General features: G+C 52.3%; 1 protein-coding gene and 35 non-coding genes across 36 annotated transcripts; 7 read left to right on the forward strand and 29 right to left on the reverse strand.

Moving 5' to 3' along the window:
* Positions 1-354: 354 nt before the first annotated feature.
* On the reverse strand, positions 355-428 carry Trnai-aau. Its single transcript has one exon. It is a non-coding gene; the product is annotated as a tRNA-Ile (tRNA).
* Positions 429-626: 198 nt separating this feature from the next.
* On the reverse strand, positions 627-698 carry Trnae-uuc. The gene has a single exon. It is a non-coding gene; the product is annotated as a tRNA-Glu (tRNA).
* Positions 699-1,003: 305 nt separating this feature from the next.
* Trnam-cau lies at positions 1,004-1,076 on the reverse strand. The gene has a single exon. It is a non-coding gene; the product is annotated as a tRNA-Met (tRNA).
* A 381-nt stretch (positions 1,077-1,457) lies between these two features.
* Positions 1,458-1,528, reverse strand: Trnag-gcc. The gene has a single exon. It is a non-coding gene; the product is annotated as a tRNA-Gly (tRNA).
* A 342-nt stretch (positions 1,529-1,870) lies between these two features.
* Positions 1,871-1,942, forward strand: Trnag-ucc. Its single transcript has one exon. It is a non-coding gene; the product is annotated as a tRNA-Gly (tRNA).
* Positions 1,943-2,535: 593 nt separating this feature from the next.
* Positions 2,536-2,609, reverse strand: Trnai-aau. The gene has a single exon. It is a non-coding gene; the product is annotated as a tRNA-Ile (tRNA).
* Positions 2,610-2,807: 198 nt separating this feature from the next.
* On the reverse strand, positions 2,808-2,879 carry Trnae-uuc. Its single transcript has one exon. It is a non-coding gene; the product is annotated as a tRNA-Glu (tRNA).
* A 305-nt stretch (positions 2,880-3,184) lies between these two features.
* On the reverse strand, positions 3,185-3,257 carry Trnam-cau. The gene has a single exon. It is a non-coding gene; the product is annotated as a tRNA-Met (tRNA).
* Positions 3,258-3,638: 381 nt separating this feature from the next.
* On the reverse strand, positions 3,639-3,709 carry Trnag-gcc. Its single transcript has one exon. It is a non-coding gene; the product is annotated as a tRNA-Gly (tRNA).
* A 342-nt stretch (positions 3,710-4,051) lies between these two features.
* On the forward strand, positions 4,052-4,123 carry Trnag-ucc. The gene has a single exon. It is a non-coding gene; the product is annotated as a tRNA-Gly (tRNA).
* Positions 4,124-4,716: 593 nt separating this feature from the next.
* On the reverse strand, positions 4,717-4,790 carry Trnai-aau. The gene has a single exon. It is a non-coding gene; the product is annotated as a tRNA-Ile (tRNA).
* Positions 4,791-4,988: 198 nt separating this feature from the next.
* Positions 4,989-5,060, reverse strand: Trnae-uuc. Its single transcript has one exon. It is a non-coding gene; the product is annotated as a tRNA-Glu (tRNA).
* A 305-nt stretch (positions 5,061-5,365) lies between these two features.
* Positions 5,366-5,438, reverse strand: Trnam-cau. The gene has a single exon. It is a non-coding gene; the product is annotated as a tRNA-Met (tRNA).
* Positions 5,439-5,819: 381 nt separating this feature from the next.
* Positions 5,820-5,890, reverse strand: Trnag-gcc. The gene has a single exon. It is a non-coding gene; the product is annotated as a tRNA-Gly (tRNA).
* A 342-nt stretch (positions 5,891-6,232) lies between these two features.
* Trnag-ucc lies at positions 6,233-6,304 on the forward strand. The gene has a single exon. It is a non-coding gene; the product is annotated as a tRNA-Gly (tRNA).
* Positions 6,305-12,656: 6,352 nt separating this feature from the next.
* On the reverse strand, positions 12,657-12,728 carry Trnae-uuc. Its single transcript has one exon. It is a non-coding gene; the product is annotated as a tRNA-Glu (tRNA).
* Positions 12,729-13,033: 305 nt separating this feature from the next.
* On the reverse strand, positions 13,034-13,106 carry Trnam-cau. The gene has a single exon. It is a non-coding gene; the product is annotated as a tRNA-Met (tRNA).
* Positions 13,107-13,487: 381 nt separating this feature from the next.
* On the reverse strand, positions 13,488-13,558 carry Trnag-gcc. Its single transcript has one exon. It is a non-coding gene; the product is annotated as a tRNA-Gly (tRNA).
* Positions 13,559-13,900: 342 nt separating this feature from the next.
* On the forward strand, positions 13,901-13,972 carry Trnag-ucc. Its single transcript has one exon. It is a non-coding gene; the product is annotated as a tRNA-Gly (tRNA).
* Positions 13,973-14,565: 593 nt separating this feature from the next.
* Positions 14,566-14,639, reverse strand: Trnai-aau. The gene has a single exon. It is a non-coding gene; the product is annotated as a tRNA-Ile (tRNA).
* A 198-nt stretch (positions 14,640-14,837) lies between these two features.
* Positions 14,838-14,909, reverse strand: Trnae-uuc. The gene has a single exon. It is a non-coding gene; the product is annotated as a tRNA-Glu (tRNA).
* Positions 14,910-15,214: 305 nt separating this feature from the next.
* Trnam-cau lies at positions 15,215-15,287 on the reverse strand. Its single transcript has one exon. It is a non-coding gene; the product is annotated as a tRNA-Met (tRNA).
* Positions 15,288-15,668: 381 nt separating this feature from the next.
* Trnag-gcc lies at positions 15,669-15,739 on the reverse strand. The gene has a single exon. It is a non-coding gene; the product is annotated as a tRNA-Gly (tRNA).
* A 342-nt stretch (positions 15,740-16,081) lies between these two features.
* On the forward strand, positions 16,082-16,153 carry Trnag-ucc. The gene has a single exon. It is a non-coding gene; the product is annotated as a tRNA-Gly (tRNA).
* Positions 16,154-16,746: 593 nt separating this feature from the next.
* Positions 16,747-16,820, reverse strand: Trnai-aau. The gene has a single exon. It is a non-coding gene; the product is annotated as a tRNA-Ile (tRNA).
* Positions 16,821-17,018: 198 nt separating this feature from the next.
* Trnae-uuc lies at positions 17,019-17,090 on the reverse strand. Its single transcript has one exon. It is a non-coding gene; the product is annotated as a tRNA-Glu (tRNA).
* Positions 17,091-17,395: 305 nt separating this feature from the next.
* On the reverse strand, positions 17,396-17,468 carry Trnam-cau. Its single transcript has one exon. It is a non-coding gene; the product is annotated as a tRNA-Met (tRNA).
* Positions 17,469-17,849: 381 nt separating this feature from the next.
* Positions 17,850-17,920, reverse strand: Trnag-gcc. The gene has a single exon. It is a non-coding gene; the product is annotated as a tRNA-Gly (tRNA).
* A 342-nt stretch (positions 17,921-18,262) lies between these two features.
* On the forward strand, positions 18,263-18,334 carry Trnag-ucc. Its single transcript has one exon. It is a non-coding gene; the product is annotated as a tRNA-Gly (tRNA).
* Positions 18,335-18,927: 593 nt separating this feature from the next.
* Positions 18,928-19,001, reverse strand: Trnai-aau. The gene has a single exon. It is a non-coding gene; the product is annotated as a tRNA-Ile (tRNA).
* Positions 19,002-19,199: 198 nt separating this feature from the next.
* Trnae-uuc lies at positions 19,200-19,271 on the reverse strand. The gene has a single exon. It is a non-coding gene; the product is annotated as a tRNA-Glu (tRNA).
* Positions 19,272-19,576: 305 nt separating this feature from the next.
* Positions 19,577-19,649, reverse strand: Trnam-cau. The gene has a single exon. It is a non-coding gene; the product is annotated as a tRNA-Met (tRNA).
* Positions 19,650-20,030: 381 nt separating this feature from the next.
* On the reverse strand, positions 20,031-20,101 carry Trnag-gcc. Its single transcript has one exon. It is a non-coding gene; the product is annotated as a tRNA-Gly (tRNA).
* A 342-nt stretch (positions 20,102-20,443) lies between these two features.
* Positions 20,444-20,515, forward strand: Trnag-ucc. The gene has a single exon. It is a non-coding gene; the product is annotated as a tRNA-Gly (tRNA).
* Positions 20,516-21,108: 593 nt separating this feature from the next.
* On the reverse strand, positions 21,109-21,182 carry Trnai-aau. Its single transcript has one exon. It is a non-coding gene; the product is annotated as a tRNA-Ile (tRNA).
* A 272-nt stretch (positions 21,183-21,454) lies between these two features.
* On the reverse strand, positions 21,455-22,661 carry LOC124759208 (probable 39S ribosomal protein L45, mitochondrial). Its single transcript, XM_047249089.1, has one exon. It carries the CDS (start codon positions 22,560-22,562, stop codon positions 21,573-21,575), a length of 990 nt encoding a protein of 329 aa, XP_047105045.1. The 5' UTR covers positions 22,563-22,661; the 3' UTR covers positions 21,455-21,572.
* Positions 22,662-22,722: the final 61 nt, after the last annotated feature.

Consider the following 22,722-nt stretch of genomic DNA (forward strand, 5'->3'; position numbering starts at 1 on the left):
ACGGTGGCGTCTCCCTGACCGAATCGGGCTGTAGCTCCGAAAACAAAGGAGAAACAAAAATAGGAAGTAAAAGAGCAAATAGTGCCCTGTGTTCCCATGCGCTCACCCGCCCAAGTACTGACAAGGGCCAAAGTTGTTACGCATCGGCAATCGGACATTTTCTTTCATTTTCTCTTTATCGGTTGAGAACCAGTGTATTCAAGATATTATGGCCATTGCCGAGTGAATGCTGCAGCGCTTCCCGACGAGTCGGGTTCGGATCCTCTGTCAACTTCCACGCAGGGTGATGATCTTCTGGTCATCACACTCGCCAGCTGAAATCGGCGCTGCCTTTTCGTAGTAGTAAAAGAGTAGTGGCCCGTGGGGGGATCGAACCCACGACCTTCGCGTTATTAGCACGACGCTCTAACCAACTGAGCTAACGGGCCTCGGCAGATGCAGTTGCTCAGCCCTACGCTGGAAACAGGTGGCATGAAGCCATACACCATTTCTATGGTCGTCGTGTGTCTGCTTCCCTAGTCTATATTCTGCTGACGGTCACGAAACAGTAGCTATATTGCGAGCAGGACGGGAAACGGCCGCTCGGACAGCTCAAACCTGTCACGATTCGTGTGGAAAAAATTCCGTTCCGGTACCGGGAATCGAACCCGGGCCTCCTGGGTGAAAGCCAGGTATCCTAGCCACTAGACCACACCGGATGCGGCCGTTTCGTTGGACCGTTCGTACGGTCGCTTGTCGCATTTCGTGTCGAGTGCCGCGTCGGCGCCCCTCTCTCTTTGCGAGCATCTTTGCACATAGTGACTGGCAAGGCGCGCACCTCAAACGTCGCAGAGCAATGCTTTTGGCTTCATGCTCTGCTGGGAGAAGAGGAAAAGGGAAGCTGTAAGTAGCAATAACAGGAAGTAAACATTTTCCCGCTGAAGCGTTGAAACGTTGTGGATAACAAACAAGAAATACGTTGGCGCCCTGGCAACAGCACCACCATCAGTCACAGAAAATTAAATGCCCCGGGTGAGGATCGAACTCACGACCTTAAGATTATGAGACTTACGCGCTGCCTACTGCGCTACCGAGGCACGGGTGCACCGCTTGTCCTGCAAACTGGGTAAATGCCGTACCCAATATTAGACGTAGAGACACTGTACTTCCTGGATAACGTGTTCTGTTGCTACACGTGCACTGCCGGCCCAGTTGATTGCGGTGCTGCTGCAGCTGTTGCAACGATAGGCAGCACTCCTTGTCGTTAAAGTTCAGAGCCTCGGAGGCACCCGGACCCGGCAACTTGTGAGGCCAGGCCGACGCTAGTCTGTAGAACATGATGCGAGCGTCCTAGTGGGGACCCGCGAGTGCTGCGTTCTCGGTCCTTCTCAAGGGAAATCCAGCTACACATTCTTGTGGATCGTGCATCTCAAGCGCTCAAGCCACGCGGCAGCATCATCGCGGGAAAAGCAAAATGATGCATCGGCCGGGAATCGAACCCGGGCCGCCCGCGTGGCAGGCGAGCATTCTACCACTGAACCACCGATGCTGGGGCCAGCGGTAACTTGACGCTGCTTCCCGAGCAGATGTCTCAAGGGAAAGTGGGACTGCCGTCAAGCGCCGTAGCATTCTGTGGGAAAGATGCTGCAGACGCTGAATCCTGCACTGCACTGCTTAAAAATGCCGCCAGAACGCGGTCCTCTGCGTACTCTTGCGTCGCCGGCGCCCAACTCTTGCCAAAGGATGCGAAATGTGCGCGGATACGCTGTCCGAATGCGTCTGGATGTGCTCCCCTAGCCTGCCTCGAAATGCGCCTGCCAGGTACGATCACCTTCCGCCGCTGCCGACTGGCGGGAAGCCGACACAGCGCGGACGCGCGGCGCCCGCTTGTGCGGTGGTGGTGTAATGGTCAGCATAGTTGCCTTCCAAGCAGTTGATCCGGGTTCGATTCCCGGCCACCGCAGCGGGCTTTTAATTTCGCGTATGAGTACTTTTGCCACGCGCTCTTAAATTATTGTTTTTTCGCCCTCTTACTCGCTGCATACCAGCCCTTAGTGTGTCTCGACTTGTCTCGACTTTGCTCAGCTGACGCGAGAGCTGACGCTCTCAAATCGGCCTTTATCAAAACGACAAGCACGAGAAACGACTGAGAGAGCTAAGGAGAGGCGAGGCGATGGACACACAGCACGCCCCCTTCATTTCACGGTGGCGTCTCCCTGACCGAATCGGGCTGTAGCTCCGAAAACAAAGGAGAAACAAAAATAGGAAGTAAAAGTGCAAATAGTGCCCTGTGTTCCCATGCGCTCACCCGCCCAAGTACTGACAAGGGCCAAAGTTGTTACGCATCGGCAATCGGACATTTTCTTTCATTTTCTCTTTATCGGTTGAGAACCAGTGTATTCAAGATATTATGGCCATTGCCGAGTGAATGCTGCAGCGCTTCCCGACGAGTCGGGTTCGGATCCTCTGTCAACTTCCACGCAGGGTGATGATCTTCTGGTCATCACACTCGCCAGCTGAAATCGGCGCTGCCTTTTCGTAGTAGTAAAAGAGTAGTGGCCCGTGGGGGGATCGAACCCACGACCTTCGCGTTATTAGCACGACGCTCTAACCAACTGAGCTAACGGGCCTCGGCAGATGCAGTTGCTCAGCCCTACGCTGGAAACAGGTGGCATGAAGCCATACACCATTTCTATGGTCGTCGTGTGTCTGCTTCCCTAGTCTATATTCTGCTGACGGTCACGAAACAGTAGCTATATTGCGAGCAGGACGGGAAACGGCCGCTCGGACAGCTCAAACCTGTCACGATTCGTGTGGAAAAAATTCCGTTCCGGTACCGGGAATCGAACCCGGGCCTCCTGGGTGAAAGCCAGGTATCCTAGCCACTAGAGCACACCGGATGCGGCCGTTTCGTTGGACCGTTCGTACGGTCGCTTGTCGCATTTCGTGTCGAGTGCCGCGTCGGCGCCCCTCTCTCTTTGCGAGCATCTTTGCACATAGTGACTGGCAAGGCGCGCACCTCAAACGTCGCAGAGCAATGCTTTTGGCTTCATGCTCTGCTGGGAGAAGAGGAAAAGGGAAGCTGTAAGTAGCAATAACAGGAAGTAAACATTTTCCCGCTGAAGCGTTGAAACGTTGTGGATAACAAACAAGAAATACGTTGGCGCCCTGGCAACAGCACCACCATCAGTCACAGAAAATTAAATGCCCCGGGTGAGGATCGAACTCACGACCTTAAGATTATGAGACTTACGCGCTGCCTACTGCGCTACCGAGGCACGGGTGCACCGCTTGTCCTGCAAACTGGGTAAATGCCGTACCCAATATTAGACGTAGAGACACTGTACTTCCTGGATAACGTGTTCTGTTGCTACACGTGCACTGCCGGCCCAGTTGATTGCGGTGCTGCTGCAGCTGTTGCAACGATAGGCAGCACTCCTTGTCGTTAAAGTTCAGAGCCTCGGAGGCACCCGGACCCGGCAACTTGTGAGGCCAGGCCGACGCTAGTCTGTAGAACATGATGCGAGCGTCCTAGTGGGGACCCGCGAGTGCTGCGTTCTCGGTCCTTCTCAAGGGAAATCCAGCTACACATTCTTGTGGATCGTGCATCTCAAGCGCTCAAGCCACGCGGCAGCATCATCGCGGGAAAAGCAAAATGATGCATCGGCCGGGAATCGAACCCGGGCCGCCCGCGTGGCAGGCGAGCATTCTACCACTGAACCACCGATGCTGGGGCCAGCGGTAACTTGACGCTGCTTCCCGAGCAGATGTCTCAAGGGAAAGTGGGACTGCCGTCAAGCGCCGTAGCATTCTGTGGGAAAGATGCTGCAGACGCTGAATCCTGCACTGCACTGCTTAAAAATGCCGCCAGAACGCGGTCCTCTGCGTACTCTTGCGTCGCCGGCGCCCAACTCTTGCCAAAGGATGCGAAATGTGCGCGGATACGCTGTCCGAATGCGTCTGGATGTGCTCCCCTAGCCTGCCTCGAAATGCGCCTGCCAGGTACGATCACCTTCCGCCGCTGCCGACTGGCGGGAAGCCGACACAGCGCGGACGCGCGGCGCCCGCTTGTGCGGTGGTGGTGTAATGGTCAGCATAGTTGCCTTCCAAGCAGTTGATCCGGGTTCGATTCCCGGCCACCGCAGCGGGCTTTTAATTTCGCGTATGAGTACTTTTGCCACGCGCTCTTAAATTATTGTTTTTTCGCCCTCTTACTCGCTGCATACCAGCCCTTAGTGTGTCTCGACTTGTCTCGACTTTGCTCAGCTGACGCGAGAGCTGACGCTCTCAAATCGGCCTTTATCAAAACGACAAGCACGAGAAACGACTGAGAGAGCTAAGGAGAGGCGAGGCGATGGACACACAGCACGCCCCCTTCATTTCACGGTGGCGTCTCCCTGACCGAATCGGGCTGTAGCTCCGAAAACAAAGGAGAAACAAAAATAGGAAGTAAAAGTGCAAATAGTGCCCTGTGTTCCCATGCGCTCACCCGCCCAAGTACTGACAAGGGCCAAAGTTGTTACGCATCGGCAATCGGACATTTTCTTTCATTTTCTCTTTATCGGTTGAGAACCAGTGTATTCAAGATATTATGGCCATTGCCGAGTGAATGCTGCAGCGCTTCCCGACGAGTCGGGTTCGGATCCTCTGTCAACTTCCACGCAGGGTGATGATCTTCTGGTCATCACACTCGCCAGCTGAAATCGGCGCTGCCTTTTCGTAGTAGTAAAAGAGTAGTGGCCCGTGGGGGGATCGAACCCACGACCTTCGCGTTATTAGCACGACGCTCTAACCAACTGAGCTAACGGGCCTCGGCAGATGCAGTTGCTCAGCCCTACGCTGGAAACAGGTGGCATGAAGCCATACACCATTTCTATGGTCGTCGTGTGTCTGCTTCCCTAGTCTATATTCTGCTGACGGTCACGAAACAGTAGCTATATTGCGAGCAGGACGGGAAACGGCCGCTCGGACAGCTCAAACCTGTCACGATTCGTGTGGAAAAAATTCCGTTCCGGTACCGGGAATCGAACCCGGGCCTCCTGGGTGAAAGCCAGGTATCCTAGCCACTAGACCACACCGGATGCGGCCGTTTCGTTGGACCGTTCGTACGGTCGCTTGTCGCATTTCGTGTCGAGTGCCGCGTCGGCGCCCCTCTCTCTTTGCGAGCATCTTTGCACATAGTGACTGGCAAGGCGCGCACCTCAAACGTCGCAGAGCAATGCTTTTGGCTTCATGCTCTGCTGGGAGAAGAGGAAAAGGGAAGCTGTAAGTAGCAATAACAGGAAGTAAACATTTTCCCGCTGAAGCGTTGAAACGTTGTGGATAACAAACAAGAAATACGTTGGCGCCCTAGCAACAGCACCACCATCAGTCACAGAAAATTAAATGCCCCGGGTAAGGATCGAACTCACGACCTTAAGATTATGAGACTTACGCGCTGCCTACTGCGCTACCGAGGCACGGGTGCACCGCTTGTCCTGCAAACTGGGTAAATGCCGTACCCAATATTAGACGTAGAGACACTGTACTTCCTGGATAACGTGTTCTGTTGCTACACGTGCACTGCCGGCCCAGTTGATTGCGGTGCTGCTGCAGCTGTTGCAACGATAGGCAGCACTCCTTGTCGTTAAAGTTCAGAGCCTCGGAGGCACCCGGACCCGGCAACTTGTGAGGCCAGGCCGACGCTAGTCTGTAGAACATGATGCGAGCGTCCTAGTGGGGACCCGCGAGTGCTGCGTTCTCGGTCCTTCTCAAGGGAAATCCAGCTACACATTCTTGTGGATCGTGCATCTCAAGCGCTCAAGCCACGCGGCAGCATCATCGCGGGAAAAGCAAAATGATGCATCGGCCGGGAATCGAACCCGGGCCGCCCGCGTGGCAGGCGAGCATTCTACCACTGAACCACCGATGCTGGGGCCAGCGGTAACTTGACGCTGCTTCCCGAGCAGATGTCTCAAGGGAAAGTGGGACTGCCGTCAAGCGCCGTAGCATTCTGTGGGAAAGATGCTGCAGACGCTGAATCCTGCACTGCACTGCTTAAAAATGCCGCCAGAACGCGGTCCTCTGCGTACTCTTGCGTCGCCGGCGCCCAACTCTTGCCAAAGGATGCGAAATGTGCGCGGATACGCTGTCCGAATGCGTCTGGATGTGCTCCCCTAGCCTGCCTCGAAATGCGCCTGCCAGGTACGATCACCTTCCGCCGCTGCCGACTGGCGGGAAGCCGACACAGCGCGGACGCGCGGCGCCCGCTTGTGCGGTGGTGGTGTAATGGTCAGCATAGTTGCCTTCCAAGCAGTTGATCCGGGTTCGATTCCCGGCCACCGCAGCAGGCTTTTAATTTCGCGTATGAGTACTTTTGCCACGCGCTCTTAAATTATTGTTTTTTCGCCCTCTTACTCGCTGCATACCAGCCCTTAGTGTGTCTCGACTTGTCTCGACTTTGCTCAGCTGACGCGAGAGCTGACGCTCTCAAATCGGCCTTTATCAAAACGACAAGCACGAGAAACGACTGAGAGAGCTAAGGAGAGGCGAGGCGATAGACACACAGCACGCCCCCTTCATTTCACGGTGGCGTCTCCCTGACCGAATCGGGCTGTAGCTCCGAAAACAAAGGAGAAACAAAAATAGGAAGTAAAAGTGCAAATAGTGCCCTGTGTTCCCATGCGCTCACCCGCCCAAGTACTGACAAGGGCCAAAGTTGTTACGCATCGGCAATCGGACATTTTCTTTCATTTTCTCTTTATCGGTTGAGAACCAGTGTATTCAAGATATTATGGCCATTGCCGAGTGAATGCTGCAGCGCTTGCCGACGAGTCGGGTTCGGATCCTCTGTCAACTTCCACGCAGGGTGATGATCTTCTGGTCATCACACTCGCCAGCTGAAATCGGCGCTGCCTTTTCGTAGTAGTAAAAGAGTAGTGGCCCGTGGGGGGATCGAACCCACGACCTTCGCGTTATTAGCACGACGCTCTAACCAACTTTTTTTTTTTTTTTTTTTTACTGACGTGCGATCAGTTTGCACAAAATGCTAGGGCTCGTCCGGGATTTGAACCCGGGACCTCCTGCACCCTAAGCAGGAATCATACCCCTTTTTTTTTTTTTTTTTTTTTTTTTGTTTTACAGGGAATCTGATTTCGAGCCGGACGCCTTAACCACTTTTTTTTTTTTTTTTTTTTTTTTTTTTTTTTTTTTAAGCAGACACTCTACCACTCGAACGAAGATATCTATTGAAAAAAATATTAAAGAATATCCACCACACAGCCACTTCAAAAGAAGTACAGTACTGAAATTAAAATCCTAAAACATGACTATATAATGTAGACTGCTTACTGAAATAAAGGTTAAAACACGAAAACTTCAGTCCTGGTGTAGAGAAGAAACATACATAAAGGCGGCAAATTCAGAAACAGTATAAAAGAAAATGGCTCACACAGGTGACCTTAGCCAACACCCTCTCTTTCAAATGTCAGGCTAAGCATATTGGCAAAATCATCTCGGAGGCCTGGCAATCGCAAGCGCTGCCAGTAAGCAGTAAGCATGTACTGCCGAAACGCTAGGTGTCCATCCTCTTCATGACAACTGTTGACAAAATGTACGAACTGGCCAATCAACCACATGACGGTATGGAGCTTCGTCCGCGGAAAAAAGGAAGAATCGGGCCGGACGATGATGTCAATAGTATAAGCGGCTTCAGCAGACCTAGTGACAAAAGCAAGTTGTTTCCTGAGCCAACGCCAATTAGCAAGGTGCCCACAGCAGGTGAATCGATGTTCAAGGGTATCCAGGAGACCACACCGAGTACAGGTGTCCGTGTCAGAAAGACCAATACGGTGCAGTCGTACATTGGTGGGAACCAAATTATTTATTACCCTATACCACGTGGACGCCACGGCCATAGAGTGGATCGGCAGACTAACGTTCTTCCAGACGTTCCTCCAGGACACGGATGGAGACGCCAGTTCTATTGGATTGGGACTGGCCAGCCCCTCCCAGCGGGCAATCAAGCTCTTGGTCGTTGGCACCGGTCGCCGCAAGAAGACGTCACCGAGGTAACTCACCGCAATGTAAAATTCCCGAATGTGTTTCAACTTAAAATTTAGGCGTCCGACATCGACAGGTGGTGCAAGGCTCGCCGGACGCACAACAGTAAAAAGCCTGGATGTAATTGAAGTCACTTCTTGCGTAACAATTAGAGTCGTTCGGCGGACGTACAAAGCAGACGCCTTGCGAGTAATGTCAGAGAGGCCCAAGCCTCCGGAGAGACGCGGTTTCGTCATTACCTCGTAACGTAACTTGAATAGATGGCCCTTCCATATAAACCTGCTAGACAATTGGCGCAACCTTTTCGCCACCATCATGGGAAGTGGGAACAGCTGAGCAACATAATAAGCTTTACATAGGACGTAGGTGTCTAAAATTCGGACTTTTTGCAAAATGGTAGCAGAGCGCTGCTCATGGACCATCAGAGCCCCCTGTATCTTCTCGGTGACAGATTTCCAATTGAGAGCCGCCATTTTTAGAGGACACCGATCAATGATAATCCCCAAGGACGTATGGCGATCGACAAAAGTGGCCCAAGGGACGTCAGCATCGCGAAATCCTCGAATATCAAGGAACTTACATTTACCCTGATTGAGACGCGCTCCAGAGACACGACAGTATGCATCAACTGCCCCTTTCAACAACGGGATATCATCTCGTTGACGGAGGAGAACAACGACATCATCCGCATATGCCTTAACCGAGAGCTTCCCACCAGAGAGGGACATACCCTGAAGCTTGAGAGCAATAGTCCGAAGCAGCGGTTCCAGGGACAAAACGAATAAAGACATAGAGAGCGGACTACCCTGAGGCACTCCGCGGCGGATAGCAATGGGCGGCGTCAGCTGCCCATTGACAGACACCCGAGCTGTTATTCCCCTGTACAAATTGCCAAGAACACCACGTGATGAAGCGTTAAAACCTATTGTACCTAAAACACGATCTAAAAACACATGACTGACGTGATCAAAAGCCTTATAAAAATCAAGGAAAGCAAAGGCACAATGTACGTTTGTAACCGCCGCAACCGAGACAACATCCCGATATTCGGCTACTGGTGTCAGAATAGATCTATCATGAAAACAACATTGATGTGCACCAATCACACCCCGAAGCAGAGAAGACAGCCGGCTATTGAGCGCTCTAGCAGCTGTCTTATAGTCCAAATTCAGCAATGTGAGCGGACGAAGATTGGCAGCAGATAAACGACCAGAGGACTTCGGAATTAAAACAATTTTCCCTACTTTAAAATCGGCAGGCACATCCATCCCTCTGACAATCTCATTTAAAATCTGCGTAAAAATGCCACCCAAAAGAGGCCAAAAACGGAGATAAAATTCTTTAGGCAGGCCGTCTGGACCCGGCGATTTACTGGACGGAGAGCGAGCAATAAAATCGAAAACATCATCTACCTGGAACTCCCGGAGAAATTCGCCGTTCGCGTCAGGCGCGATCGTCGCAGTTAGATCCCCAAAGACATCATCCGAAAGAGACTCACCAGAATCATCGGCAGAATAGAGACTAGTGTAATACTGATGAAGAGCACGAACCATTTCCTCCTGTGCACTAAGCTGTCGCCCATCATCCACCGTAAGAGAAGAGATGAAGGAGCGACGACGACGAGTCTGATGCCGTAGCAGGTGGTACAAGGATGTCAGTTCACCTTCAACAAGAGAGTGAGGTTTCGACTTAACTCTCAGACCATCCATCTGTCGTCGTTTAAGGCTCAAGAGCTTGGCTTTAATACGACGAACATCATGGATCCGCAGTGGAGAGGTACCCGCCGCGTCATATAGTTCACGCAGGACAGAGTAGTAATATTCATACGTGTTCTTAAAATCACGCGTCCTAGCAGCACAGTAGAAAATCAAAGTCTGACGAATCTTGGGCTTGGCAAACGCAGTCCACCAAACCAGCAAGGAGGGGTATCGCGGGACAGAGCGAAGACATCGCTCCCACACGCCACTTATAACATCATCCATAGCACTGTCGGCAAGGTGGGAAACATTTAACATCCACTGGGAACGATAAAGTTTTGCAGGTTGGCGACTAAGATTTACAGTTGCAGTAAAAGCACAATGGTCAGAAAAACTAGTAGGAATAACATCGACAGAAAGAATTTTATCACATAAAAAATCAGATAAATAGAATCTGTCGAGTCTACTGCATGAGGACGCGGTAAAAAACGTATATTTCACCAGGGTTGGATATTTGTGTTCCCAAACATCACGCAGATGCATCGTACGAACTAAGTCATGTAAATCACGGCAGTAATTAAAATTGGGGGACTGGTCTGCAGGGCGTAAAACACAATTAAAATCGCCTCCGAGCAGGAGACTACGAGGACTCTGGCGCAAAAGATAAGTAAGCTCTTCTTTATAAAAGCGCGATCGAGCCACAGTGTGACCCGAACCAGTGGGGGCATACAAAACAACGAGGCGGAGATCAAAAAGACGACAACCAATCCCACGGCCAGAGTCAAGGAATTCAATGTCAGTAATAGGAATGCCCTCTCGAAAGAAAAGAGCAGTTCCTGTTGAATATTCCGGCGCGACATTAAAAACAGTTTGAAATCCAGGGAGAGAGAGATCAGAAAACAACACTTCCTGCAAAAACACTACGTCCGCACAGGCGTCGTAAATAAACTGCCGCAAAGAGGCAATGCGAACGTCGGACTCAATACGGTTAACATTTAAGGTAAGAAAGGTGTATGCTTGAACCATAGAGAGAAAAGCGAGAAAACAAATCACCTACACCGACGCACCAGCGTCACAGTCCATAGCAGGGGTGACGGAGGCATCCGAGGGAGGGGGACTGCTACCCCGTTCCGCGGATCCCTTACGTTTCGGTTTTTTACGAACAGCATTAACGTTCGGCTGAACGCGTAACTTGCGTCGGCTGACGGGCAAGGAAACTTCAGCCGCCGGTGACGTAGGAGGGTCAAGTTCTGTATCCGACACCACCCGCGCCGGTCCACATGCGGGATCCGGGGTCGCGGGGGAAACATCCGACAAAACGGAATGGTCAACACCTGCACTAGCTTCCGGCAAACATGGACTGCACGGAGGCGAAACGTGAGCAGGAAGGTCCGAGGCCGCAGAGTTGGAAGGAAGCGGAGCAGCTCCGCTGGCAGAGGTATGGGGCAGCGAAGCAGGAAGTTGTCGCGGCTCCACTTGTTGTGACATCGAAGTCGGTTCGGAAGACGGCGCCAACAGGCCCGACCGACGACCCGACTCGAGAGAAGCTGCGTCGGAGGCCGGAGGGGCGCCAGCAGCCGCCACCGGAACCGCTACCTCAGGAGGGCAGGGAGCAGCTACAGTACACAGTGGCTCGGAGGATGCCGGTCGCTCGGACTGGGGAATCTCAGGGAGATCCTCATCCGTACTATTTCCATCGTGTGGGCGGCGCCTCTTATTATTCAAAAGTGGCACACCCACCTGAGGGACAGACGGAACAACATCAGATTTAGCACGCAAAGGAGGAAATTCTGTATCAGGGGTGCGCAAAACCTGTGGCGGGGCGCTACTACCACTGGACTGTGCTACACCAAGAGCAGAACCACCTGCAACGAGGTCAGCGACCGTTAACTTGCGACGCTGTTCGAGAGAATTTTTTAAAACAAAAACTCTCCGCGGACAGTCGGTACGCACGTGACCACTTTCATTGCACAAAAAACAGGTGCCCACCTGACCACTATATGTTACATGGACACGATATCCACCGATCTGCAGGTGAGATGGAATATTCTGCTTAACGTGCATTTCGACTGAACGAATACCACTGTAACATTGCAGGCGATGTTGGCTTGACCAGCGTTCAAGGCGAATGCTCTTTACATCACCATACTTCTGTAGACCCTCCTTAAGATAGACATTATCCACCTCCGGTGGAAGGTTGTAAACACGAACATTGGTATACGTGATGGAAGCATTGGAAAGCAGCACGGTACTTACAGAATCATCCCGATGCCGAAAGAGAACTTGATGACCATATTTAGAAAGAATTTTATCAACCTGAAGTGGGTCCATAAACTTAACAAAGAAAACATACAGTTCGGTATCAAAATAAGCAGTGTGCACCTGATCCGAATGAACACCAAAGGTATCTACCAACCAATCATGAATCTCAAGAGAACTAGGTTGCACATGGCGGGTTGACTTGTCAAAAGCAAAACTAACTGTAGCCTGACGAGGAATAACCTGGGACGACATTTTCAAAATATGCGGTCGAAACCGCTACACAAAAAACACTGAAATAAGGACAGAAAGTAACACAAGGTACGAAACAACGACGGAGAAACACTCACAGAAGTTGCAACACAACACGTAAACAAAAACGATAGTCCACTATACGTAACGCTACGGCGGAGCGGAAGACTAGGCACGTCCACACTGCACGGCGTCTAAAGCGGAACTGAACCAACTGAGCTAACGGGCCTCGGCAGATGCAGTTGCTCAGCCCTACGCTGGAAACAGGTGGCATGAAGCCATACACCATTTCTATGGTCGTCGTGTGTCTGCTTCCCTAGTCTATATTCTGCTGACGGTCACGAAACAGTAGCTATATTGCGAGCAGGACGGGAAACGGCCGCTCGGACAGCTCAAACCTGTCACGATTCGTGTGGAAAAAAAATTCCATTCCGGTACCGGGAATCGAACCCGGGCCTCCTGGGTGAAAGCCAGGTATCCTAGCCACTAGACCACACCGGATGCGGCCGTTTCGTTGGACCGTTCGTACGGTCGCTTGTCGCATTTCGTGTCGAGTGCCGCGTCGGCGCCCCTCTCTCTTTGCGAGCATCTTTGCACATAGTGACTGGCAAGGCGCGCACCTCAAACGTCGCAGAGCAATGCTTTTGGCTTCATGCTCTGCTGGGAGAAGAGGAAAAGGGAAGCTGTAAGTAGCAATAACAGGAAGTAAACATTTTCCCGCTGAAGCGTTGAAACGTTGTGGATAACAAACAAGAAATACGTTGGCGCCCTAGCAACAGCACCACCATCAGTCACAGAAAATTAAATGCCCCGGGTGAGGATCGAACTCACGACCTTAAGATTATGAGACTTACGCGCTGCCTACTGCGCTACCGAGGCACGGGTGCACCGCTTGTCCTGCAAACTGGGTAAATGCCGTACCCAATATTAGACGTAGAGACACTGTACTTCCTGGATAACGTGTTCTGTTGCTACACGTGCACTGCCGGCCCAGTTGATTGCGGTGCTGCTGCAGCTGTTGCAACGATAGGCAGCACTCCTTGTCGTTAAAGTTCAGAGCCTCGGAGGCACCCGGACCCGGCAACTTGTGAGGCCAGGCCGACGCTAGTCTGTAGAACATGATGCGAGCGTCCTAGTGGGGACCCGCGAGTGCTGCGTTCTCGGTCCTTCTCAAGGGAAATCCAGCTACACATTCTTGTGGATCGTGCATCTCAAGCGCTCAAGCCACGCGGCAGCATCATCGCGGGAAAAGCAAAATGATGCATCGGCCGGGAATCGAACCCGGGCCGCCCGCGTGGCAGGCGAGCATTCTACCACTGAACCACCGATGCTGGGGCCAGCGGTAACTTGACGCTGCTTCCCGAGCAGATGTCTCAAGGGAAAGTGGGACTGCCGTCAAGCGCCGTAGCATTCTGTGGGAAAGATGCTGCAGACGCTGAATCCTGCACTGCACTGCTTAAAAATGCCGCCAGAACGCGGTCCTCTGCGTACTCTTGCGTCGCCGGCGCCCAACTCTTGCCAAAGGATGCGAAATGTGCGCGGATACGCTGTCCGAATGCGTCTGGATGTGCTCCCCTAGCCTGCCTCGAAATGCGCCTGCCAGGTACGATCACCTTCCGCCGCTGCCGACTGGCGGGAAGCCGACACAGCGCGGACGCGCGGCGCCCGCTTGTGCGGTGGTGGTGTAATGGTCAGCATAGTTGCCTTCCAAGCAGTTGATCCGGGTTCGATTCCCGGCCACCGCAGCGGGCTTTTAATTTCGCGTATGAGTACTTTTGCCACGCGCTCTTAAATTATTGTTTTTTCGCCCTCTTACTCGCTGCATACCAGCCCTTAGTGTGTCTCGACTTGTCTCGACTTTGCTCAGCTGACGCGAGAGCTGACGCTCTCAAATCGGCCTTTATCAAAACGACAAGCACGAGAAACGACTGAGAGAGCTAAGGAGAGGCGAGGCGATGGACACACAGCACGCCCCCTTCATTTCACGGTGGCGTCTCCCTGACCGAATCGGGCTGTAGCTCCGAAAACAAAGGAGAAACAAAAATAGGAAGTAAAAGTGCAAATAGTGCCCTGTGTTCCCATGCGCTCACCCGCCCAAGTACTGACAAGGGCCAAAGTTGTTACGCATCGGCAATCGGACATTTTCTTTCATTTTCTCTTTATCGGTTGAGAACCAGTGTATTCAAGATATTATGGCCATTGCCGAGTGAATGCTGCAGCGCTTCCCGACGAGTCGGGTTCGGATCCTCTGTCAACTTCCACGCAGGGTGATGATCTTCTGGTCATCACACTCGCCAGCTGAAATCGGCGCTGCCTTTTCGTAGTAGTAAAAGAGTAGTGGCCCGTGGGGGGATCGAACCCACGACCTTCGCGTTATTAGCACGACGCTCTAACCAACTGAGCTAACGGGCCTCGGCAGATGCAGTTGCTCAGCCCTACGCTGGAAACAGGTGGCATGAAGCCATACACCATTTCTATGGTCGTCGTGTGTCTGCTTCCCTAGTCTATATTCTGCTGACGGTCACGAAACAGTAGCTATATTGCGAGCAGGACGGGAAACGGCCGCTCGGACAGCTCAAACCTGTCACGATTCGTGTGGAAAAAATTCCGTTCCGGTACCGGGAATCGAACCCCGGCCTCCTGGGTGAAAGCCAGGTATCCTAGCCACTAGACCACACCGGATGCGGCCGTTTCGTTGGACCGTTCGTACGGTCGCTTGTCGCATTTCGTGTCGAGTGCCGCGTCGGCGCCCCTCTCTCTTTGCGAGCATCTTTGCACATAGTGACTGGCAAGGCGCGCACCTCAAACGTCGCAGAGCAATGCTTTTGGCTTCATGCTCTGCTGGGAGAAGAGGAAAAGGGAAGCTGTAAGTAGCAATAACAGGAAGTAAACATTTTCCCGCTGAAGCGTTGAAACGTTGTGGATAACAAACAAGAAATACGTTGGCGCCCTAGCAACAGCACCACCATCAGTCACAGAAAATTAAATGCCCCGGGTGAGGATCGAACTCACGACCTTAAGATTATGAGACTTACGCGCTGCCTACTGCGCTACCGAGGCACGGGTGCACCGCTTGTCCTGCAAACTGGGTAAATGCCGTACCCAATATTAGACGTAGAGACACTGTACTTCCTGGATAACGTGTTCTGTTGCTACACGTGCACTGCCGGCCCAGTTGATTGCGGTGCTGCTGCAGCTGTTGCAACGATAGGCAGCACTCCTTGTCGTTAAAGTTCAGAGCCTCGGAGGCACCCGGACCCGGCAACTTGTGAGGCCAGGCCGACGCTAGTCTGTAGAACATGATGCGAGCGTCCTAGTGGGGACCCGCGAGTGCTGCGTTCTCGGTCCTTCTCAAGGGAAATCCAGCTACACATTCTTGTGGATCGTGCATCTCAAGCGCTCAAGCCACGCGGCAGCATCATCGCGGGAAAAGCAAAATGATGCATCGGCCGGGAATCGAACCCGGGCCGCCCGCGTGGCAGGCGAGCATTCTACCACTGAACCACCGATGCTGGGGCCAGCGGTAACTTGACGCTGCTTCCCGAGCAGATGTCTCAAGGGAAAGTGGGACTGCCGTCAAGCGCCGTAGCATTCTGTGGGAAAGATGCTGCAGACGCTGAATCCTGCACTGCACTGCTTAAAAATGCCGCCAGAACGCGGTCCTCTGCGTACTCTTGCGTCGCCGGCGCCCAACTCTTGCCAAAGGATGCGAAATGTGCGCGGATACGCTGTCCGAATGCGTCTGGATGTGCTCCCCTAGCCTGCCTCGAAATGCGCCTGCCAGGTACGATCACCTTCCGCCGCTGCCGACTGGCGGGAAGCCGACACAGCGCGGACGCGCGGCGCCCGCTTGTGCGGTGGTGGTGTAATGGTCAGCATAGTTGCCTTCCAAGCAGTTGATCCGGGTTCGATTCCCGGCCACCGCAGCAGGCTTTTAATTTCGCGTATGAGTACTTTTGCCACGCGCTCTTAAATTATTGTTTTTTCGCCCTCTTACTCGCTGCATACCAGCCCTTAGTGTGTCTCGACTTGTCTCGACTTTGCTCAGCTGACGCGAGAGCTGACGCTCTCAAATCGGCCTTTATCAAAACGACAAGCACGAGAAACGACTGAGAGAGCTAAGGAGAGGCGAGGCGATAGACACACAGCACGCCCCCTTCATTTCACGGTGGCGTCTCCCTGACCGAATCGGGCTGTAGCTCCGAAAACAAAGGAGAAACAAAAATAGGAAGTAAAAGTGCAAATAGTGCCCTGTGTTCCCATGCGCTCACCCGCCCAAGTACTGACAAGGGCCAAAGTTGTTACGCATCGGCAATCGGACATTTTCTTTCATTTTCTCTTTATCGGTTGAGAACCAGTGTATTCAAGATATTATGGCCATTGCCGAGTGAATGCTGCAGCGCTTCCCGACGAGTCGGGTTCGGATCCTCTGTCAACTTCCACGCAGGGTGATGATCTTCTGGTCATCACACTCGCCAGCTGAAATCGGCGCTGCCTTTTCGTAGTAGTAAAAGAGTAGTGGCCCGTGGGGGGATCGAACCCACGACCTTCGCGTTATTAGCACGACGCTCTAACCAACTGAGCTAACGGGCCTCGGCAAATGCAGTTGCTCAGCCCTACGCTGGAAACAGGTGGCATGAAGCCATACACCATTTCTATGGTCGTCGTGTGTCTGCTTCCCTAGTCTATATTCTGCTGACGGTCACGAAACAGTAGCTATATTGCGAGCAGGACGGGAAACGGCCGCTCGGACAGCTCAAACCTGTCACGATTCGTGTGGAAAAAATTCCGTTCCGGTACCGGGAATCGAACCCGGGCCTCCTGGGTGAAAGCCAGGTATCCTAGCCACTAGACCACACCGGATGCGGCCGTTTCGTTGGACCGTTCGTACGGTCGCTTGTCGCATTTCGTGTCGAGTGCCGCGTCGGCGCCCCTCTCTCTTTGCGAGCATCTTTGCACATAGTGACTGGCAAGGCGCGCACCTCAAACGTCGCAGAGCAATGCTTTTGGCTTCATGCTCTGCTGGGAGAAGAGGAAAAGGGAAGCTGTAAGTAGCAATAACAGGAAGTAAACATTTTCCCGCTGAAGCGTTGAAACGTTGTGGATAACAAACAAGAAATACGTTGGCGCCCTAGCAACAGCACCACCATCAGTCACAGAAAATTAAATGCCCCGGGTGAGGATCGAACTCACGACCTTAAGATTATGAGACTTACGCGCTGCCTACTGCGCTACCGAGGCACGGGTGCACCGCTTGTCCTGCAAACTGGGTAAATGCCGTACCCAATATTAGACGTAGAGACACTGTACTTCCTGGATAACGTGTTCTGTTGCTACACGTGCACTGCCGGCCCAGTTGATTGCGGTGCTGCTGCAGCTGTTGCAACGATAGGCAGCACTCCTTGTCGTTAAAGTTCAGAGCCTCGGAGGCACCCGGACCCGGCAACTTGTGAGGCCAGGCCGACGCTAGTCTGTAGAACATGATGCGAGCGTCCTAGTGGGGACCCGCGAGTGCTGCGTTCTCGGTCCTTCTCAAGGGAAATCCAGCTACACATTCTTGTGGATCGTGCATCTCAAGCGCTCAAGCCACGCGGCAGCATCATCGCGGGAAAAGCAAAATGATGCATCGGCCGGGAATCGAACCCGGGCCGCCCGCGTGGCAGGCGAGCATTCTACCACTGAACCACCGATGCTGGGGCCAGCGGTAACTTGACGCTGCTTCCCGAGCAGATGTCTCAAGGGAAAGTGGGACTGCCGTCAAGCGCCGTAGCATTCTGTGGGAAAGATGCTGCAGACGCTGAATCCTGCACTGCACTGCTTAAAAATGCCGCCAGAACGCGGTCCTCTGCGTACTCTTGCGTCGCCGGCGCCCAACTCTTGCCAAAGGATGCGAAATGTGCGCGGATACGCTGTCCGAATGCGTCTGGATGTGCTCCCCTAGCCTGCCTCGAAATGCGCCTGCCAGGTACGATCACCTTCCGCCGCTGCCGACTGGCGGGAAGCCGACACAGCGCGGACGCGCGGCGCTCGCTTGTGCGGTGGTGGTGTAATGGTCAGCATAGTTGCCTTCCAAGCAGTTGATCCGGGTTCGATTCCCGGCCACCGCAGCGGGCTTTTAATTTCGCGTATGAGTACTTTTGCCACGCGCTCTTAAATTATTGTTTTTTCGCCCTCTTACTCGCTGCATACCAGCCCTTAGTGTGTCTCGACTTGTCTCGACTTTGCTCAGCTGACGCGAGAGCTGACGCTCTCAAATCGGCCTTTATCAAAACGACAAGCACGAGAAACGACTGAGAGAGCTAAGGAGAGGCGAGGCGATAGACACACAGCACGCCCCCTTCATTTCACGGTGGCGTCTCCCTGACCGAATCGGGCTGTAGCTCCGAAAACAAAGGAGAAACAAAAATAGGAAGTAAAAGTGCAAATAGTGCCCTGTGTTCCCATGCGCTCACCCGCCCAAGTACTGACAAGGGCCAAAGTTGTTACGCATCGGCAATCGGACATTTTCTTTCATTTTCTCTTTATCGGTTGAGAACCAGTGTATTCAAGATATTATGGCCATTGCCGAGTGAATGCTGCAGCGCTTCCCGACGAGTCGGGTTCGGATCCTCTGTCAACTTCCACGCAGGGTGATGATCTTCTGGTCATCACACTCGCCAGCTGAAATCGGCGCTGCCTTTTCGTAGTAGTAAAAGAGTAGTGGCCCGTGGGGGGATCGAACCCACGACCTTCGCGTTATTAGCACGACGCTCTAACCAACTGAGCTAACGGGCCTCGGCAGATGCAGTTGCTCAGCCCTACGCTGGAAACAGGTGGCATGAAGCCATACACCATTTCTATGGTCGTCGTGTGTCTGCTTCCCTAGTCTATATTCTGCTGACGGTCACGAAACAGTAGCTATATTGCGAGCAGGACGGGAAACGGCCGCTCGGACAGCTCAAACCTGTCACGATTCGTGTGGAAAAAATCCCGTTCCGGTACCGGGAATCGAACCCGGGCCTCCTGGGTGAAAGCCAGGTATCCTAGCCACTAGGCCACACCGGATGCGGCCGTTTCGTTGGACCGTTCGTACGGTCGCTTGTCGCATTTCGTGTCGAGTGCCGCGTCGGCGCCCCTCTCTCTTTGCGAGCATCTTTGCACATAGTGACTGGCAAGGCGCGCACCTCAAACGTCGCAGAGCAATGCTTTTGGCTTCATGCTCTGCTGGGAGAAGAGGAAAAGGGAAGCTGTAAGTAGCAATAACAGGAAGTAAACATTTTCCCGCTGAAGCGTTGAAACGTTGTGGATAACAAACAAGAAATACGTTGGCGCCCTAGCAACAGCACCACCATCAGTCACAGAAAATTAAATGCCCCGGGTGAGGATCGAACTCACGACCTTAAGATTATGAGACTTACGCGCTGCCTACTGCGCTACCGAGGCACGGGTGCACCGCTTGTCCTGCAAACTGGGTAAATGCCGTACCCAATATTAGACGTAGAGACACTGTACTTCCTGGATAACGTGTTCTGTTGCTACACGTGCACTGCCGGCCCAGTTGATTGCGGTGCTGCTGCAGCTGTTGCAACGATAGGCAGCACTCCTTGTCGTTAAAGTTCAGAGCCTCGGAGGCACCCGGACCCGGCAACTTGTGAGGCCAGGCCGACGCTAGTCTGTAGAACATGATGCGAGCGTCCTAGTGGGGACCCGCGAGTGCTGCGTTCTCGGTCCTTCTCAAGGGAAATCCAGCTACACATTCTTGTGGATCGTGCATCTCAAGCGCTCAAGCCACGCGGCAGCATCATCGCGGGAAAAGCAAAATGATGCATCGGCCGGGAATCGAACCCGGGCCGCCCGCGTGGCAGGCGAGCATTCTACCACTGAACCACCGATGCTGGGGCCAGCGGTAACTTGACGCTGCTTCCCGAGCAGATGTCTCAAGGGAAAGTGGGACTGCCGTCAAGCGCCGTAGCATTCTGTGGGAAAGATGCTGCAGACGCTGAATCCTGCACTGCACTGCTTAAAAATGCCGCCAGAACGCGGTCCTCTGCGTACTCTTGCGTCGCCGGCGCCCAACTCTTGCCAAAGGATGCGAAATGTGCGCGGATACGCTGTCCGAATGCGTCTGGATGTGCTCCCCTAGCCTGCCTCGAAATGCGCCTGCCAGGTACGATCACCTTCCGCCGCTGCCGACTGGCGGGAAGCCGACACAGCGCGGACGCGCGGCGCCCGCTTGTGCGGTGGTGGTGTAATGGTCAGCATAGTTGCCTTCCAAGCAGTTGATCCGGGTTCGATTCCCGGCCACCGCAGCAGGCTTTTAATTTCGCGTATGAGTACTTTTGCCACGCGCTCTTAAATTATTGTTTTTTCGCCCTCTTACTCGCTGCATACCAGCCCTTAGTGTGTCTCGACTTGTCTCGACTTTGCTCAGCTGACGCGAGAGCTGACGCTCTCAAATCGGCCTTTATCAAAACGACAAGCACGAGAAACGACTGAGAGAGCTAAGGAGAGGCGAGGCGATAGACACACAGCACGCCCCCTTCATTTCACGGTGGCGTCTCCCTGACCGAATCGGGCTGTAGCTCCGAAAACAAAGGAGAAACAAAAATAGGAAGTAAAAGTGCAAATAGTGCCCTGTGTTCCCATGCGCTCACCCGCCCAAGTACTGACAAGGGCCAAAGTTGTTACGCATCGGCAATCGGACATTTTCTTTCATTTTCTCTTTATCGGTTGAGAACCAGTGTATTCAAGATATTATGGCCATTGCCGAGTGAATGCTGCAGCGCTTCCCGACGAGTCGGGTTCGGATCCTCTGTCAACTTCCACGCAGGGTGATGATCTTCTGGTCATCACACTCGCCAGCTGAAATCGGCGCTGCCTTTTCGTAGTAGTAAAAGAGTAGTGGCCCGTGGGGGGATCGAACCCACGACCTTCGCGTTATTAGCACGACGCTCTAACCAACTGAGCTAACGGGCCTCGGCAGATGCAGTTGCTCAGCCCTACGCTGGAAACAGGTGGCATGAAGCCATACACCATTTCTATGGTCGTCGTGTGTCTGCTTCCCTAGTCTATATTCTGCTGACGGTCACGAAACAGTAGCTATATTGCGAGCAGGACGGGAAACGGCCGCTCGGACAGCTCAAACCTGTCACGATTCGTGTGGAAAAAATTCCGTTCCGGTACCGGGAATCGAACCCGGGCCTCCTGGGTGAAAGCCAGGTATCCTAGCCACTTTTTTTTTTTTTTTTTTTTCCAAATAAATTTGTTTATTCACTTACACAAATTCATTTTTTTCTTCAAATATTCACAAACAGTTTATAAAACACTGCATAAGTACAGAAAATACAATTGGACAATAAACAAAGATCATACATTTGAAACTGTTTCTTGTGCTTTGTTTTCAGGAACAGTCTCCACTTGGGTTTCAACTGGTGGCTCTTCAGTCTTTACGTAAGTTTTTTCCATTGGTTCTCTTGGGGGCATCCAATCTGGTATGATTTTATCGTGAATTCGCCAAATGCCATACTGATTAGCCATATGTTTTTCGAAGACAACATACTCCAATACATCTTTTGCTAAAATTTCACTTCCATGCATCAGGCGGCCGAAACGATCATATACTGCCAGGATCTGCTGAGTATGAAATCTCACAGTGACTTGCGCAAATACATTTTCCTTTGAGATGATGTCTGTACAACGAGCATGAACAACTCTTGGTGCTTCTAATGATTTAACAAATTTCCAGTGTATTGTTTTATCTTCTGAATTATGCTTAATTTGTGGATAGGCACGTTCAGTAACAAACTGTTGTAACTTCACAAAATCCTTGCTTGCCATGCAGTTGTGAGCATTTATGTAAATTTCTTGTGCAGCATCTGTGAAGACCTGAGTGTTGAACTCTTCTTCAAAGGAGCGGATCTTACGAATGGCCATCATTGACTTGCTTTTCTTTTCAACCATTTCAAATTTCTGCTTTGCTCCTGGAACAGAGATTATAGACATTTTCCCATCACCTTCTGGTGGAACATATGGTTCAAATGCACCACCTGTGCAACTTATGAAAAATGGTCTTTCTACCCATGGCCTTGGTGGGAGAAGACCTCTTTCCTTAAGTCTACTCCGTACTTCTTCCTCAGACAGTTCGTCCGTGTCTTCTTCAAAATTTGGTAATTCAATTTTCTGAACCTTAAGCCCCCTAAGCCTCTTAAACTTTGGATTCCAGTGTTTATAACACCTTGCATGTTGTGAATTCAATAAAGTACATTTAATGCCACATGAATATGTTCCAGGGATGATACATTTCTGCAGAAATCGTAGTCGACTGATCCCCGAACTCAAGCCACTCGCCACCGCCATTTCGCATTCCTTCCTCAAGTATTTCTTTGCTGATCTCCGATCTTTGCAAATTATCAGTTAATTTGACTAGTATTTAGTTCCGCCTCTATCGTCACACGTTGCTCAATTAGCCACTAGACCACACCGGATGCGGCCGTTTCGTTGGACCGTTCGTACGGTC

Source organism: Schistocerca piceifrons, unplaced genomic scaffold, assembly GCF_021461385.2.
Source record: "Schistocerca piceifrons isolate TAMUIC-IGC-003096 unplaced genomic scaffold, iqSchPice1.1 HiC_scaffold_572, whole genome shotgun sequence".
NCBI classification, from domain to species: Eukaryota; Metazoa; Arthropoda; class Insecta; order Orthoptera; family Acrididae; genus Schistocerca; species Schistocerca piceifrons.

Excerpts from the sequence above, each read along its gene's own strand:
- LOC124759208 (XM_047249089.1), bottom strand. The coding sequence starts at position 22,562 with ATGGCGGTGGCGAGTGGCTTGAGTTCGGGGATCAGTCGACTACGATTT.